Source organism: Arvicanthis niloticus, chromosome 9, assembly GCF_011762505.2.
Source record: "Arvicanthis niloticus isolate mArvNil1 chromosome 9, mArvNil1.pat.X, whole genome shotgun sequence".
NCBI classification, from domain to species: Eukaryota; Metazoa; Chordata; class Mammalia; order Rodentia; family Muridae; genus Arvicanthis; species Arvicanthis niloticus.
The window spans coordinates 27,966,380-27,984,263 of NC_047666.1; the positions used below are offsets into that span (position 1 = coordinate 27,966,380).

General features: G+C 46.9%; 1 protein-coding gene across 1 annotated transcript in view; it reads left to right on the forward strand.

Moving 5' to 3' along the window:
• The first annotated feature begins 3,613 nt into the window (after positions 1-3,613).
• Positions 3,614-17,884, forward strand: part of Ruvbl1 (RuvB like AAA ATPase 1) — a 32,635-nt gene continuing 18,364 nt past the window's right edge. The window contains exons 1-3 of the mRNA XM_034512333.2: positions 3,614-3,858; positions 5,901-5,987; positions 11,558-11,690. Of these exons, the coding sequence (XP_034368224.1) occupies positions 3,718-3,858; positions 5,901-5,987; positions 11,558-11,690 (361 nt within the window). The 5' untranslated portion in view covers positions 3,614-3,717. The remainder of the gene's footprint in view (positions 3,859-5,900; positions 5,988-11,557; positions 11,691-17,884) is intronic.

Consider the following 17,884-nt stretch of genomic DNA (forward strand, 5'->3'; position numbering starts at 1 on the left):
CTATTGGGCATTTCAATAAGCAGGCAAACACAAATACACATACAACTAACTTTCCTCTTATATTTATTTAATTTTATGTGTATGAGTGGTTTGCCTGCATATATGCAGGTGTACCACATTTGCTCCTGGTACCTGAAAAGCCCAGAGGTCAGAAGAGGGTATTTGGCCTAGTTAGGGTTTCTATTGCTGTTATAGAGAGATGGCTCAGCGGTTAAGAGCACTGGCTGCTCTTCTAAAGGACCTGGGCTCAATTCCCAGGACCCACATGGCAGCTCACAACTGTCTGTAACTCTAGTTCCAGGGGATCTGACACCCTTACACCAATGCATAAAGAACAAACAAACAAATAAAATCCACCATGATAAAAGCAACCTGGAGAGGAAAGGAAAAGATTTATTTCAGCTTATAGATTGCACATCACAGTCCACCACTGAAGGAAGTCAGGGCAGAAAGTCAAGTAGTACAGAAACCTAGAGGCGGACACTGAAGCAGAGGCCATAGCATAGAAGAAGCTGCTTACTGTCTTGCTCTCCATGGCTTGCCTGGCCTGCTTTCATACACCTCCCAGGACCACCTGCCAAGGAGGCAGCACCCCTTTCCCCCCATACACATAGTAGGCTGGGCCCTCCCATGTCAATCACTAAGAAAATGCACTACAGACTTGCCTACAAGTAAATCTTACAGAGGCTTTTCTCTTCCTGAGTAACTCTTGACAGTTTGACAATAAACTAGTCAGGATAGTATTGGATCCTTGGAGCTGGAGTTACAGTTACAAGCTGCCCAACATGGGTGCTGGGAACTGAACTCTGGAAGAGTAGCTAGTTCTCTTAACTGTTGAGCCATCTCTGGGTCTCCCTGTCCACACACTCTGGGCAAGGCCTACCTTCCTTGCATCTCACTTTACTCGCTGTAAGATGCTGCTGTATTGTTTGCTTCTGAGAGAGTCACAGCTGTCAGTCAGGTTTGCACACAGGCACCATCTCCTCGCTGATGCCTTCCTTCCCAGGCTCTGCAGGCTGCTCCAGGTGCCCACTCTGGGCTTGCATACCACTAGGGGATTTGTCCTCATACATTTGTTGCATGTTCTCCAACTCCTTGTAGGCTCATTGTCTTAATTAGGCTTTTATTTCTGGGAAGACACTCCATGACCACAGTGACTCTTATAAAGGAAAATACTTAATTGAGGCTGTGGCTTACTTAGGGTTTCCATTGCTGTGAAGAGACACCATGACCAAGGCAACTCTTTTAAAAGACAACTTGTAATTGTGGTTAGCTTACAGGTTCAGTCCATTATTATTAAGGTGGGAAACATGGTAGCATCCAGGCAGGCATGGCATGGGAGGAGCTGAGAGTTCTATATCTTGTTCCAAAGGCAAACAGAAGACTGACTTTCAGGCAGCTAGGAAGAGGGTCTCAAAGCCCACACCCGTAGTGACACACTTCCTCCAACAGGGTCACACTTCCTAGTAGTGCCTCTCTTTGGGCCAAGCATATTCAAACCACCATACAGTTCAAAAGTTTAGTCTGTTATCATCATGGCAGCCAGCATGGTGGCATACAGGCAGAGATGGTGCTGGAGAGGTAGCTGAGAGTTCTACATCTTGATGAGCAGGCAGGAGGCAGAGCACTGACTTGAGCTTCTGAGACTTCAAAAGCCCACCTCCACAGTGACTTCCTCCAGCAAAGCCACACCCACTCCAACAAGGCTACAGCTCCTAGCAGTGCCACTCCCTATAGACCAAGCACTTAAAGTCTATGAGGGCCATTCCTACTCAAACCACAACACTCATCAAGTCTATTTCCTGCCTGTTTCTGAGTGCACTATAGTGTCTGTTCACACCGTTGCTAACAATCACTTGTTGAATGGATTGAGGTACAGTTGTACAGGTAAAGAATAGCACTATGGAACCCGACAGAAAATATTTTCTGGCATATTGTGTTCCCTGAGTTGTGGGATTAGATGAATACAATACAGGATTTCAAGCCTGAAGTCCTTCCGCCACTGGAGTTCCAGTTCTGATGACTGGTTGGTTGTGTGTTCTTGCTTGGGCCAGTCTTTGGATATCTTTAGCCAGTAGGTTTTTGTTTTATGGTGTTAGAAAGTGACACCCACCATAACCAATAAGATGGCTGAGTCCTACTCTGCTCTGATAGAAATCCTGGGTAGGTACAAAGTTCTTCAGTGGTGGAAGTCTCAAACTCTTGAGAGCCACAGCTCAGTGGCTGGACTGGTAGAGCAAGAGGCTTACACCTTCAGTTCTGAGAGCCAGGGGCTTGTTGCTCCAGGCTTGAGAAGCCAGAGGCTTCCAGCCCTGGGAGCTCAGGTTGGAAGCTCATCACTCTTGGTTTAAACTACCCGTGACCCGTGTACATAGCAACTGTTGTTATACACAGCTTCTAGGAGGAAGCAATGCCTGCCAGCATTATAGTTTCTAAGTGGGTCAAGTGGTAGGACCCTCAACTCTTACAGTGTCTGATGTTATAAATGTTGACCCTTACAATTTGAAGCTCCTTGGGTTGGAGAGATGACTCTGCAATTAAGAGCACTGGTGTTCTTACGGAGGAATCAAATTCAATTCCCAACACCCAGATGGTGGTTCACAACCATCAGTAACTTCAGTTCCAGAAGATCTGACACCCTCTTCTGACTTCCTTGGGTACTGCATGGTATATTCACACCTGTAGGCAAAACACCTACATAGATGAATAAAATACTAAAATAAAGATTTGGCGCTCCCTGGAATTTGTCTAGCAATCTCTGCCTTTGGTTACTCTGCTGCCTGTCACTTGTCATTTCTGTTCCCAGTCACTCTAGAACTCGCTAGCTGCCATTCATCGGTCTTACACTGCTGCAGCCACTCGGCTTGTCTTCTTCATATTACCAGTTCAGCCCACAATACTATTTATACAGGTGGAAAAACCACTGGAGAAATCTTACTTACTATGGACCTAATTGCAACACAACTATACACTGCACAGCACAGGAAGGTGTCTTCTGGCTGACTTAAAAGTGAGGGACATCTGCTTAGATGGCCAGAATGTCAGGGAGGGTAAACAGAGTGTTTACTGTCCTTAGTTTGGGCAGCTGCTTTGTCGATAGTTCTCTCAGGGCATCCAAGCACCTGGGAAAGATCTAAAATTTGTTAGTGAAGGAGTTAACACACCCTGGAACAAATATCTTATTCTAAAGAAAAAATAAGCATTAAAAGAGGCGTTTATGCCGGGCGGTGGTGGCGCATGCCTTTAATCCCAGCACTTGGGAGGCAGAGGCAGGTGGATTTCTGAGTTCGAGGCCAGCCTGGTCTACAGAGTGAGTTCCAGGACAGCCCGGGCTATACAGAGAAACCCTGTCTCGAAAAACAAAAACAAAACAAAAACAAAACAAAAAAAGAGGCGTTTATAATTAAAACCCTGCCATTCACATTAATAGTGCTTAAATATTTGGCGGTTCCCAGTCAAACCTGGACAGGGCAGGAAATGCCTGACCTGGGGGAACTTACCCTGTGACACAGACGGAAGTTGGTGGGTGAAACTCAGCTGCCGATCAGCGTAGCTTTTAGCCAATAGAAAGCGAAGCCTTCTCACTTCCACCAATAGCATACTAATAAGGGCGGGTCTTGGAGAGCGGCCTGGTAACGGCCGCGTGGTAACCCGGGCGCCTGGCGTGCCGTAGTTCCTACCTCTCCACGCAGGTTGTGTCTCCAGGCACTCAGCAAAATGAAGATTGAGGAGGTGAAGAGCACCACGAAGACGCAGCGCATCGCCTCCCACAGCCACGTGAAGGGTCTGGGGCTGGACGAGAGCGGCCTGGCCAAGCAGGCGGCTTCGGGGCTTGTGGGCCAGGAGAACGCGAGAGAGGTGGGCGTGGGACGTGTGCGCGAGGCGTGGGCGGCGGGACCAGGACCCACTAAGATCTGTCTGAGAAGTGAGGATTACACTAGCGAGCAAAGGTTGCATCCTTTGCGGGTCACGGCACGCAAATTAGGCATCACCGGAAACAGTGGAAGGCTGTGGGGTTAAGTATAGAATTGACTTAGGTTTTCAGAGTTGATGCGGGTTCTTTGAGCCTGGGAGCTGATCTGTTAAGTGGAGCAGCGAGGAGGAACAGTCTGACCTATTCCCCAGCCACGCACTTTTTAGCTTTTCCAGTTTAGTCTTTCTAAAGTCATGCCAGGTCTTTAGATCGGTTCTGTTTTGCACGCGAAGAAGTTAAAGGTGGGTCAGGCTGCTTAACCAACTGCCGGTTCAGCAGTAATGAGGCTGGTATTCCTCCCCCAACCCCACCCCAAATCAGTACTCCTCCCATTTCCTCAGCCTGCTCCACTCTGAACTCCGCAGAAGCTCAGTGTCTACAAAAACTTGCTTTTTACATGTGCTGAAGACTGCTTTCTTAGCCTCTTGCACGCAGAAAGTGCCAGCACCATCTATTCATAAGGAAAGGTTTGACCCTAGCACACTTGCATCTTTTCTTGTAAGTAGGTAATAGTAGTTTAATGCTTTCTGGTTGCCAGGCAGCTTTGAGTCTATTGTTTGTTATTTCATTTCTGTGTAATAAACCTCTCTTTGGTCTGATGCTTTCTAGACATATAAAAACATTGACATGTTTGCACAGTAAATTCCAGTGCGCCTAAATTCTACAGTTAACATTTTACAGTGATGCTTTATGGTGTATCTGTTCATGTATGTCTACTGTCACAATTCAGAGTAAACTGCAGACATCAGTACACTCTACCCCTAAGCCCTTTGTTGTGTGTACAGTTGTTTTGAACACTTGGATTCAGATGAGGAATAGTGATTCATAAGGGTTGTAGGTAAAATAACTCTGAGGGCACTCACCTCAAGTGAAATGGCCAGGGAGTGTATATGACTTCAGAGTCTGCTCTAGACCTGCTTCTGCATCGGTTCTTGTATGACTGATGACACACCAGCAGCCCCCCTGGTACTCAGTATCTTACCCTTCCTATTCTTTTGATGTTAGCCAGTATTTATTTTTGTTTGTTTGTTTTCATGACAGGGTCTCACTATGTAGCTCTGGCTGTCCTGGGACTCTGTAGACCAGGCTGGCTTTGAGTTCACAGGGATCCACCTGCCTCTGCCTCCCAAGTGCTGAGATTAAAGGCGTGCTCCATTATACCTGGCTTCTTTAGCTGGTATTTCTTTGTTTCTTTTCCTATTTGACAAAATGTGTGCATACGCGGTGCAGTCATATGACTGCCATGGTACTTTGTAGAGGTCAGAGGTTCTCTTCTTCCACTGTGGGATCCAGGGATTGAACTCAGTTCTTCAGGTTTACACTGCAAGTGCTTTTCACCTACTGAGCCATCTCACCAGCCCTTTCCAATTCTCTTACTGGATGGATTCATAGCATGCCCTTTTTGTTTAGATACTGTTGCTGTAGCCAAACTGGCCTGAAATGCACAGCTCTGCTGCCTTTGTTAAGTACGAGGTCTGTGCTGGCTCCTGCCTGCCTCAACTTCCCCTTTCCATTCTGTTCACTATACTTTGTCTGCTGCAGCATGTTGTCCCTTAGACATATCAAACTTCTGCTTTGGTTATTTTGAGTTTGCAATTATTTGCCTGAAATGTAGCTTTCTGCCCAGGGCTTCAAATGTTACATACTATGTTATGAGAACCCCCCTCCACTCCGATACCAGCTCTCCATGGCCACTCGGTGTCTCATTGTCTCATTAACCCTTCTCTCTTCCTGGCCCAGATCATATGGCATGAGCTGGCGCACATGGCTTTGCTGCCTTACCTCCACAGCTCCACTCCACAGCAGCGGTATCTGTTATAGCTGTATCATGTCAGAAGAGTGTGGGAGCTGTGTGGACCAACCCCTGAGCTCTTCCCACCATGAGGCATTTTAAGATTGACTGATTGTTTCTTTCTGTTTTGTGCAGGCATGTGGCGTCATAGTAGAATTAATCAAAAGCAAGAAAATGGCTGGAAGAGCTGTCTTGTTGGCAGGGCCTCCTGGAACTGGCAAGGTATTCGTTCATTTTCTCTCTCTCTTTTTTTTAAGCTACCCAAGAGAATGATATTGATGTTTAAGCCCAGTTGAATTCATGTCTTAACTAGTCTCTGTCTAGCTAGACTGGTTAAATGAATGTTTTAAAAACCAATGTGCGCCGGGCGGTGGTGTCGCACGCCTTTAATCCCAGCACTTGGGAGGCAGAGGCAGGTGGATTTCTGAGTTCGAGGCCAGCCTGGTCTACAGAGTGAGCTCCAGGACAGCCAGGGCTACACAGAGAAACCCTGTCTCAAAACAAAACAAAACAAAACCAAAAACAAAACCAAAAAAAAAAAAAAAAACCAAAAAAAACCCCAATGTGCAATAATACAATTTAGCATATAAAATCTATGGTCTAAAATTAAAATTACCCTGGCCTACCTCCAGAGCAGAGAGTAAAGTCCTCAGAGGGCCTCATTGTCTCTAGAATGTTCCTATTGTCTCTTTCAAGTCTCCTTTGCTTTGCTAGGAAATAACCTTTCCGTTGATCTGAGTCTCAAAAAATAACCAACAATATCTTTTTGAGACCTGGTTTTGCGTGTGTTAAAAATAGGCCCTTGTGTTCTTCCCATACCTCACCCCCCACAGCTCTTTAGTCAGTGGTGAGAGAATAACTAATTCTTACTTTGAAATTTTAACTGTTGAATAGATGTTGTGTAGCCCTGGCTGTCCTAGAACTCAATATGCCAACCAGGCTGGTTCTGAACACAGAGACCCACCTCCTGCCTCATGAATGCTGGTATTAAATATGTGTGCCACCTGCAAGGCTGTCTTACACAGGGATCTTCCTGAAGAGGGAAGAGCTGTGTTAGTAAGTAGATTGAACCCTTCACAGTGAACTCAGTGGTGTCTACACAGGTAGCATCTGCTTGTCCCCTGCATGGGCCATCTGCTTATCATGTCTTCTTATGTCTTACCCTTGCTTTCCCTCTCTTTCTCTTGGCTGGAAGTTTCTTTTATAGGTTTGTTAGTGGAAAAGACCCTGTTCTCCTTGTTTGGTGGTAGTTGTTGTTTGAGACAAGGTCTCATGTAGCCCAAGCTGGCCTCAGATGGGAAGATAAAATGCATGTGTCCACTGTTTGTTGGAAATCTTCCTGCCTCATCCTCAGAGCTGAGATTACAGGCATGAACTCTGGGCCTAGCCTTGTCCTTGTGTTGAGAATGCTTGTGCTGGGTACAATACTGTCAGTGTTTCTTCCCTGTTTGTTCTGTTTAGAAGTTTGGTATGAGTGTTTCCCTTTCCTTTCTGATGCTTTGGAGACTTTTTCACTTTAGTGCTTCATTATGCACATGACAAGGTAAATTTTTTTCCTGTCTTGACATGAATTGTGCTTTCTTACACATCAGTATGATGTCTTTGATCTGTTCTGGAACATCTTCAGCTCTTTCTTTGCCCATTTTCTTTGTTGAAGTCAGAGTTGGAATGAGGATTTTCAGCCTACATTGGCATCCTTGGTGCCGATGGCCAGACATGATGTTGAACATCTTCCAGGCACTTTAACTGGAGTAAGGCACCATTCTGTCCCCCAGTGTCAGTTGGACTAAAGTCGAGAAGTTCAAGGAGTACAGACTTGTATGGTGGGCTTGCCTGTGCCTTATAGCTGCGGAGATGATTCTGGTTTTTTGACATTTGCTATTTCTTTATTTCGGAGTCATTTGAAAAATGGGACACCCTGCTATTTACCACAGCATTTTCATCTTACCTCTAACCTGACTCCTGCTAATGTGAAGTTTATGTTAGCATTTCAGGTTTTATAAACTAAAAATAACTAACTGAAAAGGCTAATCCTTTAGAAGGCAGGGCTAGGAAGACAGTGGTCTCAAACGTAACTTTTCAAGGAAGGTGTGGGGAGCCCTGTCCACTGCCTGGAGGGTTTGACGCCAGGACTTTGTGCACGTCAGCAAGAGCTCTACCACTGAGCTACACTTCTGAGAAAGGGTCTCACTGATTTGCACTCCACCCACACTCCTCCCCCCAGCCCAGGCTGGCCTTGATTTTTGTGTTCTCTTGCCTTAGCTTCTCAAGTAGCTGGGATTACAGGCATGAGCCTTGGTGCTCAGTAGGAGTATGAGTTCAGAAATAACAAAGTTGATTTTTGTTTTGTTTTCTTTTGATTTTTAAATGAAAATGACAAAGCTGAGGAGATGGCCAGTAGGAAACATGCTTGCTACACATGCATGAGGGTCCAAGTGGTAGCACTTACCTCTGATCTTAGTGCTGAGGAGGCAGGGACAAGAGGACTAGCCAGTCTGGTTGCATCTGTGAGAGGTCCTTCTCAGAAATGAAGGTGGAGATAACTCGTCAGTTTAGGGCACTTGCTGACCTTCCAGAGAACTGAGTGTGGTTCTAGCACTCACAGTGGGCATGTTACAGGTGTCTGTAACCCTAAGTCCACGGGTGTGGATGCCCTCTTTGGCCTCTGTGGACATGTGAATACATGTAATGTACTCACAGACACACATGTGTACACATTTAAAAAAGGTAGATAGTGACTGAGGAAGATATGCAGGGTCAGCCTCTGGCTTCTACACACGTATGCACATAACACCCACCCTCCATATGTACACATGTAGCCATATGTATGATATGTAGAAAAGAGGGTTCTTTGGGTTCTTCCAGTTTTCCCTTTTATTATAAACTTCAGACTATCCGCTGTATATATGTCTAGTGGCCCTGGAAAGAGAAAGTTAAAACCCAGCAGTAACATCTGTCTCTTTCTTCTTTTCATTTAGGTGCTGTCCCTATCATTTTGCTTTGTTGTCTCTTAATGATGCTGACATTTAAAAACTTACCTTTACTTCCTTTGGGAGCTGGTAGTGTGTACCTCTGTGATATGCCTGTGGGGTCGGGCCACTTTGGAGTTGGTTTTCTTCTTCCCTCACATGGATTCCAGGGATCAGAAACTCATCAGCGGTGCCTGTATCTCCTGAGCCGCCTCTCCAGCCCAACACTACTCCCTCCCACCCCCAACACACCCCAGTTTCTCTGTCTAGCCCCTGCTGTCCTGGAATTACTCTGTAGACCAGGCTGGCCCCCAACTCAGATATTCACCTGCCTCTGCCCCCTGAGTGCTGGGACCAAAGGTGTGCACCACAGCCTCCCGGCAGCACTGACATTTTTGAAACACCCAGAGCATTTCATTCCTATGTGATACTGGGACAGTTTTCTTCCGGGAAATGTGAAGAACTCGGTCCTTGGCCTCACTTTGTAAGCTTTTCTGATGTGATAAGTTTGAAGGCATGTGTAGTCTGAGGAGAGATTGGTAGTGTGCCTGAAGTTGAGGCTACTTCGCTTCGTGGAGAGGCAGGGCACCTTTACTGTACTGGTACAGCTCTGCTCCTGACAATCTCATGCTGTTGACAATGGGACTAGTGCTTGGACCCTAGAAAGTAGCCCTTCAGATGAGATTGAAGTAAATCTGTTTGGCCTTCTTTCCATAGTCACATGGTATGTTCACACAAGGGAAAATAGGGGCTCTGGCAGTGCTTGTATTTTGGCTGTCTGGCCTTGAGTAACCTCTGTGTTTCAGTTTCTTAATCTATAAAATACAAACTAGGACCTGGGTACAAAGGTGCACCTCTGCAGTCCCAGCACTCAGGCAGTTGAGGCAGGAGTACCAGGCCAGCCTGAGCTTGGAAGTGAGTTCTGGGCCAGCTATATGATCATTTGCTACCATACTCTAGCTGCCCCAAACAAAAACTCATCAAAACAAACGACAACAAAGCAAAACCCCAAACCAAAGCAGGCAAATACAAAGTAGAACATGAAGCTGATGGTTTACTGGAGGTCTGTGAGATATTTACAGTGGTGGACAGGAGCGCTAGGCAGATACCTTCTGGACTTTCCTTCTAGGGCCCTTCACCAAGAGGAAATTGGAGGTGCGAAGCACTCCCCTCAAGTGTTCCCTGTCTGTTTACACCAAGCATAGTGATGGCCACTTCTGAATTAGGCTGCAAGGAAAGAGGCCAGTGAAGTGCATTGAGGCACTCTTTGACATCTGAGGCCAAGGATGGAGAATTGAGGAGGTCTGTGGAACTACTTAGAAGAGACAGAGTGACTAGGACACAGACAGAATTAGGGTAGGAGGTGAACAAGCTGGCCCCTAGCCCCCACCCTTGTCTCCTGTCAGAATGCAGTCCTCTCTTTCTACCTTGCTCCTAGAATATCAGTGTTACTGTTGTCTGCTCTGGGCTCACAAACTCAGGTGTATGCTTAGGCTGAGGCAGTGGCAAGTGTGTCCCCAGATGCTCTGGGGCTGAGGGAGCTGCAGTAGGGAGGCACCTGCTGCTCTCTGCTGCTGAGAAGCACGTAGAACCAGTTTGTGGGCAACTTGTTTGCTATGTGAGATCTAACCTAGTACTTTAATCTTTCATGAGATTGCCAGGTGTCCAGTGCTGAGGTTCCTCTGAACAGCAGCAGAGTTAGCACTGCTGTCTACTTTCTGTCTCACAGGTCACTTCTTTATGCACCTCACTGTGTTCACTTGCTGCCAGATTCTACTGTGCTGAAACTGTCACTGGAGGGACTGAAAGGAGGAAGAGCACCACTGGCAGGTCACTTATGATGCTGCTTCAGAGTTCTCTCTGCTCAGGTCGCCAGCTTCAGAGGCTGTGGGTCTGCGGGTGCTCTCAGTCGCTCTCGGGCGTTTGCCTTTCATGCTTGATGTTTTCCACAGATCTCTCCTGTGTCTGGTCTTGCTTAGCCTCTGCCCACTGTAGCTGGGTTACCAGCAACCATTTGTGTTTCACAGAGCATGCTAATGTATCACAAAAGTCTGCCTAAGGGTTTGTTCTCTTCTGGGCCACTTAACATAAAGTGGACGTTAAGTGATCCCTTCCTTCAGTGCCGATTCTGCCGCCCGTAGGTTGGTGTTTGTGGTACAAACAGAAAGTAGTGTGTCGGGCCTCACTGTGGCCTGAGCAGATTGGCTGGATACTGTCTGAGGTTGAGAGAGAACAGTCAGGAAGGTGGTGCTATTTCTGGTGAGAACCTGTTCTGAGACACCAGTCCAAATGTGCCTATCTCTAGGTTGAGGCTCCTGGACTGCGTATTTGACCCATCTTTGTTACCTCCTTGGTGGAGTGGGGAAGACAGTAAAATGTCTTAGATGTGAGGTGCCTGTGAAGCACCTGTAATCAGGCCTTTACTGGGGAATCACGTCTAAGTATGATGGTGATCCAGGCTGGGTGTGCTATGCAGGGAGTGTGCACAGAGACCTCAGACACTGAAATTTGCCTGTGAAGGTAGAGAATAGGACAGTACTGTCTCCTGGCAGATACTTTCTTAATAACCCGCATTTCTGAATGTCCATTTCTTTCTTTCTTTTTTTTTTTTTTTTTTTTTTTTTGGTTTTTGGAGACAGGGTTTCTCTGTGTAACTCTGGTTGTCCTGGAACTCACTCTGTAGACCAGGCTGGCCTCAAACTCAGAAATCCGCCTGCCTCTGCCTCCTAAGTGCTGGGATTAAAGGCGTGTGCTACCACCGCCCGGCCTGAATGACCATTTCTAGCTCTAAAGCAAATGTCTTCTCCTTCTTGTCCTCTGCAGACAGCCTTGGCCCTGGCTATTGCTCAGGAGCTGGGCAGTAAAGTCCCTTTCTGCCCGATGGTGGGTAGTGAAGTATACTCAACTGAGATCAAGAAGACAGAGGTGCTGATGGAGAACTTCCGCAGGGCCATTGGTGAGTGTGGGGAGGGCGGCCATCAGTGAGGGGGCAGTGTGGGAAAGTGGATTTCTTCTCCAGGTGCCTTGAAGCTTCTTGGTTGTAAAGATGTTGTGTGACAGCTTGTAGCTGTTTCTCTTTTAGCATTGTCAGTATGTTTGCAAGTTAATGACAAGGCGTCAGTGTTCTGACCAAAGTGCTTCATCAGTAGAGTGCACACGTGGACCCCAGTTATGGCCCTTGGCTTCTTCATGTGGTAAAAGTAGATGTAAGTCAGGATCAGAGGGTATGGTTTCATAGTATCAGAGTATGGTTTCATAGGCACAGCTCCAGGTTTGATTTCAACACCAGCTTCCTCGGGGAAAGCTCTGGCTATACAGTGATTTTTGAGACAGGATCTCACTATGTAGTTTTGGTTGGCCTGGAACTTGCTATGTAGACCTGGCTGGCCCCAAACTCACAGAGATCCACCTGTCTCTGCCTCCCAATGGCTGGGTTGTGCTACAACACTGGCTATGAACATTGGCTAAAGAAATCTTTTTTAAATACATGCACACATGTGCATCAGGCTTTTTTAGTGCCTGTGTCTTAGCTTTCGAGAGTGGCTGGCCAGTGAATAGGAGCTCTTGCTGTCTTGGAACTCACTCTGTAGAACAGGCTGGCTCCGCACTCAGATCTGCCTGCCTTTGATATTAAAGCCGTGTGCTACCACAACCCATTGAATAGGTTTTGACTCAAGCCACTCAATATGTGCTGAATTGCCTTGGCATCTGGTCCTTAGTGGTAGGCCATAGGAGTTGTGGCCTATCAAAGCAAGGACACTGGGGACTGGCTAAGCTTTGAGACTTGTGATGCCAGCCACTTAGGGCCTGCACTGCCATCACAGTGCCAGGCTGTTAATTCCCCTAGCCAGGCTCCTCTGTCTGCATTGGCATTTGGAGAAACAGTCTTAGAAAGTTAACTAACTTGGCTAGTGTTGTGACTAGTAAGTAGCAGAGCTGATTGGAGCTCAGGTCTGCCTGCTGTCTGTAGCCCGGGCCTGGAGACTGGCTGTGGGAGAGAAAGGCCTCCCGAGTTAACTCTCATCCGTAGGACTTTCAGGGTGATCTTTAAGCCCAGGGTCTGTTGCTCTAGTGTTAGGTATGTCCTCAGTTTCTGCAGATTGCTACGGAAATGTGGGCTCTAATTGTGTGGGTGGCCCATTTGTGAAGGTGGACATTTAGATCAATTTTCAGGTCTACTGTTCAAAATAGGTTGCTCAGAGTACATTCAAGCGTCTGTGAAACATCTGTGTCCCTCAGCACATCTTCTGAGAGCAGGTTGAGGACAGAGACACTGTACCAGGTTGTCAAAGTTTGTGTGAGGTTTGTACAAGTGTGTGTGTGTGTGTGTGTGTGTGTGTGTGTGTGTGTGTGTACAGAGGCCAGAGGAGGATGCTGTGTGTCCTGCTTTGTCACTCTGCCCTGTTTCTTTCAGACAGGTTCACTGAACCTGGAACTAGGCTGCTGGCCATTAGACCTTAGGAATCTTTTTGTGTTTGTGCGCCCCCCCCCCCCCCCAGTGTGCTTGTGCCGTCAAGCCCAGCTTTTTACATGCGTGCTGAAGTCCAGACTCAGTTCTCTGTCCCACTGGACCCCCTCCCTATCTCCCAGAAAAGTACCCCACCCCCCAAGACAGGATTGCTCTGTGTAGCCCCTGGCTATCCTGCAACTTACTTTGTAGACCAGGCTGACCTTGAACTCCTGAGTACTAGGGTTAAAGGTGTGTGGCTCAAGGTACTTTTTTCTTTTTCTTTTCTTTCTTTCTTTTTTTTTTTCTTTTTTTTTTTGATTTTTTTTTGAGACAGGGTTTCTCTGTGTAGCCCTGGCTGTCCTGGAACTCACTCTGCAGACCAGGCTGGCCTCGAACTCAGAAATCCGCCTGCCTCTGCCTCCCAAGTGCTGGGATTAAAGGTGTGAGCCACCACTGCCCAGCTCAAAGTGCTTTTTTCTTAAAAAAAAAAAAAAAATTGTATTTAATATTGTGACTGGGGGTTACATGATGTATGGGTAGGCATACATATGCAAATGGAGGTTAGAACAACTTTATGGAGTTGGTTTTCTCTTTATCTTTACATATCTTCATACGATTCAGTTCAGGTTGCTGCTAGCACAGAAATCCTTTACCTAAGCCATCTTACCAGCCCTCCCAAAAGTAATCCATTCTTTTTTCTTTTTAATATTTGTGTGTGTGTGTAAAAGAATTATTAAGGAAATGTACTGGACTGCTAGAGGTAGGTAGGAAAGCAGAGGTTGAGATAGTCTGCTGCCATAGGCTGGGGTCAGGGCTTTACCCTGAGTTAAGCCAAAACAGTTAAGTGTAAGATGTCTGTGGGCTCTAGTCCAGCTCTGCGGTCCCCCTTCATGGAGCATGGCAGAGGGAGACCCACTGGGGTCTGAGCAGGAGGTAGTGTTGGAGGGGTGGGTGACTAGATTCAGGAGAAGTCTATGGTACACTTGGTTCTTAGGGTTTATAGAAGGGTTGGTTGTGGGTACAGAGACGGGCAGGTGATGCCTCTGAGTTCTGCTGTGCCATGTGTGGAGTGATGGGAGTATGAGGAGAGTGAGGATGCTCACAGTCGCTGGGATACAGAGAGGCCCAGACCTGGCAGGTAGTGACTACTCCCTGAGGTTTCCTGCTTCGTGAGAGAAGCAGGTGGCCTTGAGAAAGATCAAAGCTTTAACGAAAGAAAGCTGTGTGATGCCGCCTCACCTTGCCATGTTCCCACTTGCACTATGAGACCGGTCATTTTTAGGTCTTTTGAGGGGTACTAGGCCACACCCAGCACTTGGGTGACTCCCATTTTAAGTCAGAGACATTGGTTTAGTTTTAAAAGCTACAAAACGGTTGGAGAGGCAGCTCAGTTGTTAGGAGCCTTGTTCTTGTAGAGGACCTGAGTGGTTCCTCGCACTCACCCACATCCACCTGTCACTCCAGTTCTGGGGCATCTAATGCCCTCTCGTGGCTCTGGATACCTCCACTGTGTGGGTACATGGATGGTTCGGCCCACCCATGTCCCAGTACCCATGGCTCTCCCATCTGCTCTCTGCTAGGTGAAGCCTTGGTGAATGACAGATAAGACTGTATTATTTGTTGGTGGGCATAACCTGGTCCATCTCTTGCATGAGCCTTGCTCTTTGTTCTGGTAGAGCGATGCTGTGTGTTACGCTGACTCGCTTTGCACGGTGTGCCCACTTGTAAGCTTCAGCCCGTGTTGTTGGGTGTAGTGCGTTCCTTGGACTTCATGATGGTCTGAGCAGCAGAGGTGGCTCATGGGCTCTCCAGAGCTGGAAATCTTGCTGAGAAATAGGTTTGGTTTTTTTTTTTTTTTTTTTTTTTTGATTGTTTTCCTTCCTTGTGCTTTTTCTCCATCTCCCTTCCTCATTCCCTTTAATTTTTAAGATGGGGTCTGACTGTGTTGCCATTGTGCCACAGTTGCTGAGCATGAGGGGTCCTTCCTCATCACACACAGCCTGGCAAGCAGCTGTGGCTTCAGACACCCTACCCATCACACCTCAGTTATTAAAACTAGGCCAGTTACTTTCTTTTTCCTTTTTCTGTGATGTACAGCCACTGCTCTTCCCCCTCCTTTCCCTCCCTCCCTCCCTTCATTCTATTCTATTCTATTGGGGGTTGAGACAGGGCCTCACTTTGTAGCCTCCCTGGCCTTGACCTCAATCCTCTTGCTTCCGCTTTCCTAGTGCTGGATTGCAGGCCTTTCCCACACCCAGTTCCCCATGGTTCACTTTAACTCACTAATTATTTAAGTAGCAGGTTATTACATTTGCTTTAAGTATAAGAACATTTTTAATTTTTTTTTTTTTTTTTTTTTTTTTTTTTTTTTTTTGGTTTTTCAAGACAGGGTTACTCTGTGTAGCCTTGGCTGTCCTGGAACTCACTCTAGACCAGGCTGGCCTCGAACTCAGAAATCTACCTGCCTCTGCCTCCCAAGTGCTGGGATTAAAGGCATGTGCCACCACTGCCCAGCTAAGAATATTTTTAAATTTTAAAAATTTATTTTAAAATGTTTTGCTGAGATTGACAAAGTTTGGGGGAAAAAAAAAGAGCCTCAAGTAAATTACCTTATGGCCTAGCCATGGTTTGGAGTTTCTGAGGGGGGTCAGGGGTTGCCCATCTGTTGATGGGAACAAGGTAAAGAGAAGTTTCTCCATCCTTGAATATCATGAAAGGGCAGGCCATCGACTGTCTTCAGAAAGGAGGTCTGCTCATCTCCCTGCCCTGTGCCTTTGAATTCTGGTGGCAGAGGGGGTGGTGGTGGGGGAAACTGTATACTGACCAGAAATGAAAAGCCAGGAGTCTGTGCTATTTCCTTGATGTGATGAAGGTCCCTGTCAGGGGTTCAGAAACCTGAGCCAGCAGATGAAACCCGTCATTTGTGTCATTTCTGCCAGAGATAGCACGCTCAGCCTTTCTCCTAGCAAACAGCAGGTCTCATTGTCTGTTACCCACACCCCTGCCTGCTTGTCAGCACAGAGCAGCGGCTAACAAATAGAGGCACCAGTGAACGATGGGCGGCTGCTGCCCCTCCTGCAGGAATTTTGGTTTGCAGTCAAGGGAGCTGCTCTCAGGGGATATGTAAGATTTGTTGTAAGCTCACTCAGAAGGACAGTTTCTGGGTTGTCACAGTCCTCCACTGCACTCTGTCGGAAGCATTCTGTTCTCGATACTCAGGAGCCGAGGATTGGGTAAATAAAGATGCTATGTGGCCCTTGCTTGGGGCTGTTCCAATGCCTCCATTTGTAGGCTATCAGGTGGATGGTCTCCCCAACTGGACTATTGGCATGTCTGTCCTGATTAGGTTTCTGGGAGAAAGCTGGCACTGAGCCCATGATAAGGTAATGGCCACATTTGAGATGGGAAGGTGATAGAGAGTGTTCACACCCTGCCCATGTGGCCTTGTGAGATTTTCATATCAGAGCAGGTAGCCGAGTGCCAGTGATTGGCATTCGTGGATCAGGAGCAGCCATCATGCCCACTCCTGTGAGAATAATGGGCATTGTTTACTCTACATCGGGGTTCTGCCGAGCCTAACTTTAGAGTCTTCTGCAGAGCTTATGACATTTGGAGTGGATGGTGTGGGTACAGATGGGCTGAGGGATGGCAGTGTCCCTTAAATGGGTCTGGAGTTGAGAACGATGACCACAGAGTCAGCAGAGGAGCAGAGCAGTATCCTCAGCGGGGTCAATTCTTCCCTCACCAGGTTCCACAGGGGCGCTTACGTATACTTTACCTTCTAAACTGACTTAGTTATTTTGTGCTAATGTGCAGAAAAATGCACAGAACATCCCTGTTCTCAGTCACTGTTCCTTTCCAAGTGAGGGATGGTCTTGATTTCTCACACTGTAGAGAAGTCGCACCTGCCTTTGGACTTCACATGTATTTTCCTCTGCCCTGATGGCCCCTTTCCCAGTGTGTTCTGTGTAAATTCATCTATACTGTTGCATGTAACTGTAACCTTTCCACTGCTGGGTGGTAGGTATTCCCCTGTGTGAGCGTACCATAACTTCATTTTCTCTTTCATTGTTGCAGACTGCTTGGCAGTTAGAAGTGATGCCACAGTGGTCATAATTGCCTGTGCCACTTAGTTCTGCCTGTCCTCATGCTTCTGGCCATGTTCCTAAGGATGCAGGCTGCAGCCGATCATACTATACTATTTACATTCCCACCAGCAGCACCTAGACCTTAATGTAGCTTTTCAGAACTGAATTCTTGGTATCCTATGCCTTTCTACTGTTAGCATTCTGACTGGAGGGTGGGAGTAGTGTTTGTTTTTCTTTTTAACTTAACCATGGACAATGTACAAAAGTCATCAAGTATGACGTCACCAGCTTCGGCATACAGTTGGATTGGCATAAGGCTTCATCAGTACCCTTCAAGATTATTTTGAAGCAAATTGTAGATAAGGCTTCTGGTGCGTGCGCGTGCATGCGTCACATGTGCCTTTTCATTACTTCCCAGTGAGGTTCCAGCAGGCAGCTGAGTCTTCCCTATACGACATTCTGTTAACATTATTACAAGTTAAATTCAGGGCTAGATATGACAGCATATATGTGTAATCCCAGGACTGGGAAGTGGAGGCAGGAGGATTAAGAGTTTAAGATCAGGGCTGGAGAGATGACTTAGTAGTTAAGAGCACTGGCTGCTCTTCCAGA